A 12,381-nucleotide genomic window follows, 5' to 3' on the forward strand; every position below is an offset into this window, starting at 1 on the left:
GGGCATTAATATTACTGGGGGACACTACTGGGGACATTAATATTACTGGGGGGACACTAATAGGGGCATTATTATTACTGGGGGGACACTAATAGGGGCATTACTATCACTGGGGGGGACACTAATAGGGGCATTACTATCACTGGGGGCACTACTGGGGGACACTACTGGGGACATTAATATTATTAGGGAGACACTAATAGGGGCGTTAATATTACTGGGGGGACACTAATAGGGGCATTACTATTACTGGGGGACACTACTGGGGTCATTACTATTACTTTTGGGCTCCAATGGGGGACAATGCTATTACTGGGGACTCTAATGGGGGCATTATTAATACTGGGAGCCACATTATGGCATAGCGACTTAACACCCCATGATAAGCCAAGCCCTAAATGTATATACTTCAGGAGTAACCCTAATAATGTATATATAGTAATTTATCAAACCTGTGTAAAGTAGAACTAGCCTAGTTGCCCATAGCAACCAATCAGATTCCACCTTTCATTTTTCACAGCTCCTTTGGAAGATGAAAGGTGGAATCTGATTGGTTGCCATGGGCAACTGAGCCAGCTCTACTTTACACCAGTTTGATAAATGACCCCCATATATGTGTACATCAGGCCTGACATGATAGACCCTGAACAGATATACTCTGCTGTACATAGCATTGTGCATTTCTGAGGGCGTGTGAACCAACGCTGATACCAGTTTTATTATGTGCTACATTACAGTAAGATACGGCTTTATTGATTTTTTTATGCACAAAGGTGTCCATAGCCTTTAAGTAATGGGGCCATTGATAGGATGTCTTCTCAGTTACTGAAGGTATGACCACTGGGGCCCTACTGATCATGCCCCCCTTGCTAATGGTGTGACTACTTGGAACCCTATTTATCAGTAGAATGAAGGAGCAATGGGGCCTTCAGATTTTTCACGGCCATGGCTTCAGTTTCTCTTGATGCTGTATCTGATATAAGTTCCCTCTGTTATATTAGCGGCGGCCCGTGCGCACCACCACTCACTCTTCTGGACAGGCACAGGTGCCACTCTACTTACCCTCCCTTCCTGCTCTGGAGGCCTGGACCTGCTGGTCTCTGCTGTCTGCTTCTTCTCCCTGGCTGGTCTCGGCAAGCTTCCACTCTGCCTGTAGGGAACAGGTTCTCTCTCCATCCGAATCATGCAAACCCTTATTCACACCAAGCTATGGCTGGCCACCTTTGGGTACTTAAGCCACCTTTAGGGTGCCTAAGCAATGGATCCCTTATTGTTCCTGCAAAAGTGTGCCGTATTAATTTGTCTGTCTGTGTACCAACTTCTGACCGTTTACTAGATTGTGACCCTTCCCTGCCTGACGGGTGCCTGACCTCGATATTGACCCTTCACTGCCTCCCCTAACCTTGCATTGTTTATAAGATTGCTTGTAGTCTTCCCTGACCTTGGCCTGTAGATCCCTTGGTGTTTTTACTGATGTCTCTGACCCCTGTGGGACAGCTTCCACTCATACAGAGATTACTGCAGGAGGTAGCAACCTGGTTGTTTCCCTGCAGCAAAGTCCAGATCCCTGTACAATGGTTAAAGGGCTCATGCACACTGCCATTGGGCAGCCATTCCGTGCATTGAGGACCACAATTTGTGGTCCCCAATGCACGGGCAACATCCGTGTGGACTCCACAGATGGATCCAGACCCATTCAACTTGAATGGGTCTGTGATCCGTTCGCACCGCAAAAAAATAGAACATATTCATCGAGAGAAACCCCACTGAGGCACTCCGTTCTGCACCGGACCTTCCGAATTGGGGACCCATTCAAGTGAATGGGTCCACATCCATGATGCGGGGTGCACACGGCCGGTGCCCCTTTAATTTGCGGAACACTGTGTGCATGATCACAAAGGGTGAAAAGCAGGGGACTGTCAGGATAACCCCCTTAGGAACAGCCCAAATCCAAATCTGTTGGTTTACACAGTAGTTCCGCACCCACTGCCATAACACTCTGCATATTTTGACAACTGACTTTGAATTCATTGGGATTGAACCAAATTTTTGTTTCTCCTTTTGACCTATGTAGTATTTTCGATACTGTAATACTCATTTATTGCAATAAATACAATACACAATATATTGATGTGATAAATTTAAGTTGTAAAAGTAATTTAAAACTATTGGGGTCATTTACTATCTCGAAATACGCTTATGTTAGGTGTATTTCTGGCTCAGATTGTGGCGCAAAGGTTATTTGCTCTGCAGTCTGTGACTTTTCCTTGCTCACTCCAGGTCTAAAAAAGTGGGTGCGGCATGGAAGGGGATGGGACGGCAGAACCCTCTAATTCATCATTTTCTACGCCTGTTTTAGGTGTAGAAAATGGTCTAAATGTAAGACTGCAAGGAAGCTGTCTTACATTTAGACTGGCACTGGATACTCCAAAGTTATGTAGAGGTCGGCGTCTCTTCATCACTTCAGTGTATCCACCGCCAGCTATAGGGGTCTAAAACGCCGGTCTTAATAAATGTGCCCTTATTTCTTTAAAATAGAACTTCTCACAAGAAATTCTCTGACGTTCATCTCAGGTCTGAACAATATGATGACACATTTAGGAAAAAACATACAGATGACCAAAGCCCAACTGGAGGCACAGATGGCAAATATCTCCATAGTCACTATGTATTTGCCCTGAGCACTGAGGGAGGCTGGGATATAAGACACCCAGACACTGATGAAGGCTAACATGCTGAATGTAATGTACTGGGCTTCATTGAAGCTGTTGGGAAGTCTCCGAGCCAGGAAGGCTACAATGAAACTAATGGTGGCCAGAAGAAAGAGATAACCCAACATGGTCCAGAAGGCAATAGATGAACCCTCATTACATTCTATAATAATTGTTGCAGTTTTTGACTGTGTATTACGTTGAAGAAATGGAGGAGTAAGAGACAGCCAAGCAATACATAAAATCAGTTGTAAAAAAGACCCTTTAAAAATAACCAAATATGAGACCATGGGGTTGGTCCATTTCCACAAATCTGGCTTGGTGGCCATAAAAGCAAAGATCACAATGAGAGTTTTGGCCAAGACACAAGAGATGCAAAGAGCAAAAGTCATACCAAATGTCACCTGTTGGAGGAGACATGTCTCAGGCTTTGGATAGCCAATAAACATCAGAGGGCAAAGGAAGCACATGGATAGAGATATCAAGAGAAGACAACTTATGTAGTAATTATTGGCTTTGACTAGAGGGGATTTTTTGTGTCTTATAAACAACTTCATAATCGAAATAGGGACTAAGAAAGACCCAAGACTCATAGCAGTAAGTGTTGTTCCCAGTGAATCTTCATATGAAAGATATTCTATGGTTTTCAGCAGACATTGAGAGTTTTCTGAATTTGGCCACTCATCCGTTGGACACTTGAAGCAAACAACAGAATCTAAACAAAGAAAAAATAAAAAAATAAAAAAGGATATCAGACACCATTACTCCACACAATCAATTCATAAAAATAATAAGAAAAACCTATAGGGGGAACCCAAATCTCATGCAAGGAAAAGGAGTTGTCAATGTCCTGAGTAACTACGTGATTTTTTCCGTCCACCACTTTTGTCTCATCTTCCCTCCTATTTTCTGATGCAATCACAATGCATAAACGGTAATTTTTTCAAGAGTTCTCTATCCTGTGTGCTTTTATATGTGTGTCCACAAAAATAATATATTTTTTTGTTAAATAATTGTTGACTGCACTAGTCAACAATTATTTATCTTGAAAGGCCCATAAAAATGCATGCTTGGCTGTGTGATCATGTTTCAATGCTGTGGAAACAAAAGTTCAGGAATGTTGAAATCCAACATGCTGACCCTTCTTTCCCCCGACACCTGCCATCAGTGGGAAAATGGTGTGGCCTCTATGCATATTAGATAGACAGCCTTTCCCACCGAACTAAAGATAAGTTTTGTATTTCAGAGCTAGGTCTCCGAAAAAAAATTGTCTCCTCACAATTCACCTGTCTGATTGGAGATCTCTCCAGGAGGACAGGGGACACATTCATAGCAGCAGATGGGTTGTCCTCCCCTAGCAGCTTTCCTGAAGCCAGGTAGACAACTTTCACTACAACGTGAGACCTAGTAGACAAGAAAGCTTCATTTAAATCACCTGTCCTTGGATGTTTGGTTAAACAATTGTTACAGATTTTTGCCTCAACCCAGAAAACACAGCAAGGATGGAATCTAGATTTAAGGCAGCTGACCTACTGGGCAGGAAAAACAGAGACATAGACTTGGAACTTGTTCACACATGGATCAGTCTTCTGGAACCCAAACATACAGAGACAAGGACTTGGAAATAATCTGTCCAGACTTCTGGAACTCAGACATACACACAAGACCAGTCCAAACAGTAACAACTGCTGGGACCAGTACACACATGGCAGTAACTAGGGATGAGCAAATCGACTTCGTATGAAACATCCAAAGTCGATATGCATAAAACTTTGTTCCAATACTGTACTCAGCAGGAGCTCCGTATAGTATTATAATTTATTAGCTCCAATGAGCCGAAGTTATTGCTTCGTGAAGTACTGTAAAAAAACATTTCCCAAACTCTGGTTCGGTTCCAAGGTACCACTCATCGGAGCCAATACATTCTAATACTATTCAGAGCTCCTGCTCCATACAGTATTGGAACAAAGTTTTATGCGAATTGACTTCTGCTGGTGCCTGCTGGTGAGCTGACCATCTAAAAGGTTGTAGGTGAGGGCCTGCAGGTGAGCTGAACCTCTTAAACATTATATGCGAGGGCCTTCAGGTGAGCTGATCCTGTAAAAGATTGTAGGTGATGGCCTGCTGGTGAGCTGACCCTCTAAAAAATTATATGCGAGGGCCTGCTGATGAGCTGACCCTCTAAAAAATTATATGCGAGGGCCTGCTGGTGAACTGACCCTTTAAAAAATTATATGTGAGGGCCTGCAGCTGAGCTGACCCTGTAAAACATTATATGCGAAGTGCATATATGCGAGGGCATTATATGCTACGAATAAGCATGTGTTGATATGATGGAAGAGGAGAAGGAGGATGAGAAAAGGAAGATTTAACCATATATCCTTGTTGGTGGTAGAAGGGGTGCATGGGAATACAGTGTATCAGTACATTTTAAACAACACATGTAAAGTGTCTTTATGTTCATCAGCTTTCCTCTGGTGGAGTTGAGAAGTCAGGGTCAATCCAGGCCTTGTTCATTTTTATGAGAGTCAACCTGTCAGCATTTTCAGTTGACAGGCGGATACTCTTATCTGTTATAATGCCACCAGCAGCACCAAATACCCGCTCAGACAAAACGCTGGTCGCAGGGCAGGCCAGCACCTCCAAGGTGTAGAGCGGCAGTTCGTGCCACGTGTCCAGCTTGGACACCTAGTAGTTGTAAGGCACTGAGGGATCATTGAGAACGCTGACACGTTCTGCTATGTACTCCTTCACCATCTTCCAAAATTTTGGAAGTGGATGTGGCAATGATGGTGCTTGTGAAGGTCCAGGTGCAGGGCGGGAGGCATCTGGGCCTGTGCCTTCGACAGGCCATTGGCCAGCACGTAACATAGGGCAAGAGGAGGCAGTGGTGTGACCCACAGACACAGATTGTGGACCCAGGTGTTTGTCCCACTTATTACGGTGCTTGGATGCCATTTGGCAGATCACGCTTTTGGTGGTGAGGTTGCTAGTGTTCACGCCTCGGCTCATTTTCGTATGGCACAGGTTGCAAACTACTATTCTTTTGTCGTCCGCAATTTCCTCAAAAAAGCGCCATACTGCGGAACATCTACCCATTGTCAAGGGAGATTTCCGCAAGGGTGTGCTCCATGGAACAGTTGCGGGCTTGTTTGGTGTGACCTGCCTTCTCCCTTTTGCCGCCCCACTGCCTCTTCCATCCTGTTGTGGTGCTGCAGATCCCCCCCCCCCTCTGTACTGCTGTACTCGCTCGGCTTTCCACCTTCCCAGGTTGGGTCAGTGACCACATCATCCACCACCTCCTCTTCCACTTCCTCACTCTGATCATCCTCCTGATTTCTTGACCTAACCACAACCTCATTGATTGACAACTGTTTCTCATCCTCTTCATCAACCTCTTGAGACAGTAATTGCGGTTAACTCATTGACAACTGTGTCTCATCATCATCCACCTCATTAAACAAGAGTGGTGTCCTACGCCGCCCTGCAAACTGGGACATGAATCTAGGTATTGTGTATGATTGTTTTTCTTGTACTCTGGCAGCAGGCACAGTTTCTCCGCGCCCAGGGACACGGCCTCTGCGTGCACCATCAGCATCATGGCCACTTCCCTGTACCTTACTGCTCACCTTCTTCATTTTAAATGTGATATATGCTTGAAAGTATGTTACACGTACAATAGCGTAGGATTTGGAAGTGTATGCGCAAAAAAATTTACAAAGGTATTTGTGATTACTAAACGTTATACAGGACAGGTACCACAGTTAATGTCACTGTTCGCAGCGTCTACGGAAAAAGGTACACTGGATGTCACTGATATTTTAGGGATGCACACACTTTACACAGGAGATGTGGCGCAAATAATTTAACTGTCCGCAGCGGCCTATTACACGGTATTTAGCGCAGGATGCGCTAAAGATATATATTGCTGCTGTCACACACAATAGTCCTTAAAAGGACTTTTGGGTCTCTGAAAAGTTTTTTGTATAAAAATCTTCCTATTACACTCCCTACACTGTCTGTCCTTTCCTATGCACAGCTCTCCCTAACACTGAGCAATTTAGCACAGGTTGTGCTACAAACATATATTGCTGCTGTCGCACACAATAGTTCTTACAAGAACTTTTGGGTTTCTGAAACGTTTTTGTACAAAAAAAAAATCAATTACACTCCCTACACTCTCTGTCCCTTAATATGCTCAGCTCTCCCTGACTACGAATGAGCCGAACATGTGTCATCGGGTGCTATATAGCACCCGATGATGCGTTCCGGCCAGCCAATCACTGTAATGCCAGTAGCCAACATGGCTACTGGCATTATATTGAGGACAGTACTTAGCCGCACGTTTATTGGCTGCATAGCAGCCAAGAAATGTGCGGGAAGGAGACTCGAGCATGGTGATCGAGCACATGCGGTACTCGGCCGAGTACCGCCATGTGCCGAGCATCGAGATGCTCGAGCTGAACAGGTGTTCGGCTGAGCATGCTCGATCATCACTACTATACAACCTTCCTTGTCTCTTAAGAAACATGTTTGTGGTTTATCTGGAAGATCTACTGTAGCTTCGTATGTGGTCATTTCCTGGCAAAACTCTGTGACCAAGCACTCCAAAATTTGCTTAACCTATAGAATTGTTTGCACTTTTAGCTCCAACATACCTGATGATCTTCTATAGCCCAAAGGATAGAACTTGTGTTAATGGCAAATATTTCTCCAGAGGAAGACACTGTGTCATAGCTTCCGACCTTTGCCTGGTATAAGACACCTTCTGCTGTCAGTTTCCAGTTCACTATGTCATAAACTGCGTGAGGATCTCCATTTTCATCAAAATGCAGTTCTCTGCCACTGTTGAGTCTGAATTTTACCCTTTTCATATAGTGTAAGAGCTGAAAGGTAGAAGAGAACTAAAAGCAACCCATTTATGTTCTCTAATCATCACCGCAGTAAATTATACTGACCACTCAAAAATAAGCCATGTTCTAAACCTAGGTGTAGAGATCTTTAAGTCAGTGGTGTTACTAATATGCACTCATTCTCTCATTCTACAAATTTCTTGAATCGTGGGGCATTAAGACCATTAGAAACAAAGAGAGAACAGAGAATCAGGTTACTTTTACCACTTCTTAGTTACACCATTGAATATTTCTTTAGAAGTTTTCTTGAAATGTTACGACACACATTACAGCTCTCCAGTGCAAGCCAGCACTGAGGGTCTTGGAGGCCACTGGGCCCCTATCCCACCTCTTAGAATAGCCACATATAGGAGAGGTGGCAACCCATGCATCCATGACACTCTCCACTAAATTATGTTTGAGTTATAGAGATAGCTCAGCCACTGACTCCCTTAGGACCCCTTTGAACCAAAAGATAATCAGTTTAATTATCAGGAACAAACATTCTTTCCCCACCTCCTTCCTCCCGCTCTGGCCAGTGCACTCTTCCATAGAACCTGCATGCAAGCTCTTCCTGGCTCCTAATAGACCAGAGTGCTAATGAGCTAATCTGCTCCCAACCTATGGCAATGTTCCCTGGTGTATATATCAAGCCTTCTCCTATGAAAAGGTGCCTGAGCAAAAGGTTCTGTAGTGTGTCTCATCCCTGCAAAGGTGGATTTATCGTGTATGCTGACCTCTCATGCTCAATTTCTGCCTGTTGTTGGCATTAACCCTGTGCTGGCTGTCCTGACTTCTGCCTGATCACTGTATTGCACATGTGCTGCCTGCCCTGACCTATTTCCTGATTACCTTATTACACAAACTTTTCCTGTCCTGAACATGGTCTGACATCTGTTCTATCCCCTTGGTGCCATGCATCAGTGTTTCTTGACCTGCTTGAGTCCAGGGACCACCTTACCAACGCCCTTAGGAGAAGCTTCAAGTCCACACCTGTTGCGTTATAACAGCAGAGTATTTCTGTACATAGGAAAATAGAAAAAAAGAAATACCTGCCAAGGCATCAGCTTCTGTTTATTTGCACAACTTGACATTGAAAATGGACCATTCCCCTCTTGACACCTTCTAAGGTCCTCCAAAGCGTTTACTACCACATGCACTGCAGTATAGGCATTATACGAAGGTCTTAAGCTGGACACGTCAGTGTAGCTGTTCTGTGTGTTTTGTAAGTTTTCAGTCCCGGTGCATTGTTTTACTATCAGGTCAGGCTGTGATTGTGAAGTTTTGTTATCTCTGTCATGGACATACGTACAGTTAAAAGTATGCTCCCAAAATATCTTTGTCCATTCTCCCCCAAAAGATACAAATGGTTGAACCTTGTTGAGAAATTCCTTCAAACCAGGAAGTGTTCCGCTAGAAAAGGCAAAGCCAATGGTGCCATAGAGAAGTTCAGAAAATTTCTCAATAGAAAATATGTTGGTTGTAGACCATGCATCACTGGCAATGAAAATCTTCTTTGAGACATTCTGCTTTAACCATTCATTTAAAATAGGCATAAAATCAACGTCATTACAAAAAACCACCACAACTTTGGCTGTTGACCTCTTAATGACTTTAACTATGTGTGGAGCATTACGATCTGGTCGACTCATTAGAATATTCTCAATGTACTCCACACAAGCACCAGCCTTTATTAGTTCTTGCTTGACTAGCTGAATCCCATACTGACCATAATCATTGTCTGCAGATAACAGTCCCACCCAAGACCACCCGTAATATAATACAAGACGAGCAAGCCCGTGAGACTGGAAAGTATCACTTGGAACAATCCTGAAGAAGGAAGGAAATTTTGTTCGATCACTCAGTAGAGGACTGGTGGAAAATTGGCTGATCTGTTAATTAAAAGTAAAGTTGCTCAGAGTAAGCCTTAAGGTTTACAACTTTCACTAAGACTTAATAATATACTCAATATCAGAGTTTGAAATTTTTTAAAAAAATGCATGGTACATACATTAGGTTTCCAAAGGTACCCTTAAAGGGGTTTTCTGACTTTTTTTATACTGATGACTTCATTTCAGGATAGGTCATCAGTATGTGATCGGTGGGGGTCGAACACCCTGGACCTCTGCTGATCAGTTGTTTGAGGAGGCCAAGGCACTCTGGTGAGTGCCATAGCCTCCTCACAGTTTGCCAAGCACGGTGCCGTAAATTGTATAGAGGCCATTCTTGGTATCACAGCTCAGCCCCATTCATTTGAATGAGACTGAGGTGCTCCTAGGTCATGTGACTAATGAACGTGACGTTACTGGCCTAGGGTAAGTATGTGAGAGGCCGCTGCGCTCACTAGAGTGGATAAGCTGGGGTCCTAGATGTTGGACCCCCACTAATTGATGACCTATCCAGTGAATAGAAAAAAAAAAACTTTAAAATGTAACTGTCTTTTCTGTTTTTTTTATAATTTTTTGGTCTCTGACTCTGACCTAATGAAGTATATCACAAACCATTTAAATTCACGGTCACTACACATGAAAAAGATGAGTTCTCTTCATGAAAAGCCCCCATTAAGGTTGACAAATACAGAGTTCGGAATATAGACCACCATTTTTCCCAAATCCAAAGACACAGGGCATCTTCCAGATTTGTCAGGTTTTGACAGTGGGCTGCTAATGCTTAATGGCAATGTTTTGCATCTCTACAATAGAGGCGTAACTTAAAGCTCTTGGGCCCCAATTGAAAATCTGAAAGAAAACTCCATCTACCATGTGCCATTTATTATTCTAATGGCTTTTCATGTTACAGTCAGGTTTTTCTTTCCTCTTGAGGCACCAGGACCCAGGTGAGCTGCCATCTCCGCATCCCTAATAGTTAAGTCACTAGAGTGCCGGCTAGATTAGTTTAGTCTGTTTATCATTGACCTTCAAAATGCCAAACTTGGGTGATGATGAAAAGTGGGCCCTTACCTAACTTTTTTTCCCCATTCTGCAAATACCTGTCTTAATAACCATGACTAAGGTGGACATTATTCTATGAGTCTAGCTAAAATTATATTTTTGGTCAAGTAAATAAAGAGTGGTTTAAAAATCCTAAACTAGATTTTCTTTGAATATACTGTACTATAAGCATTTTACCTGTGGGTGTCTGGTGAGCCCCAGAATATGAGCCATCGCTATTGAATGGGTTGAGTGAGAAGCTCCCAAAACTGCAGTCAATGTAGACTTTGGAAGACATCGGTAGTTAGGTATGGCCCAGTCAACACCGGTCAACATTTGCAATGTTCCTTGTAAATCTAGGTGAGGTGCATCGCAAGAATCGTACACTTGTAGTCCTAAAGTCATGTTAGGTAGAAGGTTGGGGTCATTGTTGATTTGCTCCAAGGCAAACACTGTGGTCTGAAGCATCTGGTAATTTTCTAGTTGGAACCTTTAAAAAAAAAAAAAAAAAAGATTGTCAGATAAAATAGATATAGAAAACATTAATTATAGCTATTAATGGAAAATATTCAACACATAGAAATATGAGATCTATTTAACTACCATGTTCCAAAATTTTAGTCATGTTCCATTTGACAGCATAGAGCTACCATTACTATCTGGGTGGACTGGATGTTGGGACCACCATGAACTCTAGAGCAGAAGAAGAACTGCTGGCTCTCCACTGAGCCTTTTCACATGGGCTGATGATCAGGGGAATTAATACGTAATCAAATACTTGTTCCTTATAACTTCCCAGGGGATGCTCCTTTGTCGGCTGATCGAATTGTCTATGTAAGCAGCAAATGCTCTCTGGTCAGTAGCACATCTCCCCATGTAAAACGGGAATATTCCGCCAACATAATGCGAAGTATATAGGGGATGAACTATTGTATTACCAATCATACATCCCCCATGCAGTTTGGATCCTCTGGTGTGAATGATCTTTAAAAGTGCGCTGATTGGCTTGATATAACATTAATTGATGCTTGTTTAGGGTCAGATATTAGCCAAAGTAAAACCACCCTAAGGCTAACTGGATATGAGAAGGGGTTTTCTTGAACAGTATGGATGCTTGCACCTTCCCTTCATACAGCTGATCCGTCCCCCGGCTATCTTGAGGATCGGTCATCAATAAAAGCCCTGAGAACCTCTTTAAGGAATCTTTAGAGACTTTGCCTAGTTGACACTTTCAAATGTACTTCATTGACAAGCTCAACTACAATGGACTATGAAGTCCTCAGCAATGGAGGTCCCAAAACTGATGTACTGCATAGAATTATACTACTTACATAGTACATACGGTCTTAGGTGGCTTCTCAGTAAAAGAAACCTGTTTATAGGTCTTGTCTAGATGGAGTGGGATGATAAGTCCAATCATTGTGTCTCCAGGTAGTGTGCTTCCATGTAGATCTGAGGAGTGTAGTCTGCAGGTTGCGTCTTTTAGCTTGTCAGAGAGGAAAGCTGGAATGAAACAGGAGAAAACCAGGACCCACACTGCTAAACATGTGTCCGGCATCTTTTTTCATTAGCCAATGAGACATTCGGGTATTATATAGTAAATCTGTTTAAGCAGTTTCACTATTAAAAAATTGAAAAGTAAATTTCAGATTTAAGTGGGACTCATACAGCCATGAACCAAGCTCAACATTTGATGGTTCTATGGATTGAAGATAAGGCTTTAACGTGATTTAAGTTTGGTTCGGTAGAATTGCTAAGGACCCAGGTGTGGAAAAAAAGAATGGAACGTATGTGCTGGGACATGGCATATATCTCACAAGCTATGAATTGCCTTTCTCGTAATCTTGC

The 12,381-nt window shown here is 43.0% G+C and overlaps 1 protein-coding gene across 1 annotated transcript; it reads right to left on the minus strand.

Annotated features, from left to right (window-relative positions):
• Positions 1-2,521: 2,521 nt before the first annotated feature.
• LOC120988824 (extracellular calcium-sensing receptor-like) lies at positions 2,522-12,091 on the minus strand. Its single transcript, XM_040416555.1, has 6 exons — positions 11,865-12,091; positions 10,732-11,023; positions 8,656-9,495; positions 7,370-7,597; positions 3,998-4,115; positions 2,522-3,426 (listed from the first exon to the last, which is right to left on the minus strand). The coding sequence occupies exons 1-6, from the start codon at positions 12,089-12,091 to the stop codon at positions 2,522-2,524; spliced, it is 2,610 nt and encodes an 869-aa protein (XP_040272489.1).
• Between the last annotated feature and the right edge of the window lie 290 nt (positions 12,092-12,381).

This window comes from Bufo bufo, chromosome 1, assembly GCF_905171765.1.
Source record: "Bufo bufo chromosome 1, aBufBuf1.1, whole genome shotgun sequence".
In the NCBI taxonomy this organism is placed as follows: domain Eukaryota; kingdom Metazoa; phylum Chordata; class Amphibia; order Anura; family Bufonidae; genus Bufo; species Bufo bufo.

Coding starts and splice junctions, on each gene's coding strand:
- LOC120988824 (XM_040416555.1), bottom strand. CDS start 12,091: ATGCCGGACACATGTTTAGCAGTGTGGGTCCTGGTTTTCTCCTGTTTC. Junction 11,024..11,864: donor CCTAAGACCGTATGTACTAT/GTAAGTAGTATA, acceptor TTTTTTTTAAAG/GTTCCAACTAGAAAATTACC. Junction 9,496..10,731: donor GGCTCACCAGACACCCACAG/GTAAAATGCTTA, acceptor TTTAATTAACAG/ATCAGCCAATTTTCCACCAG.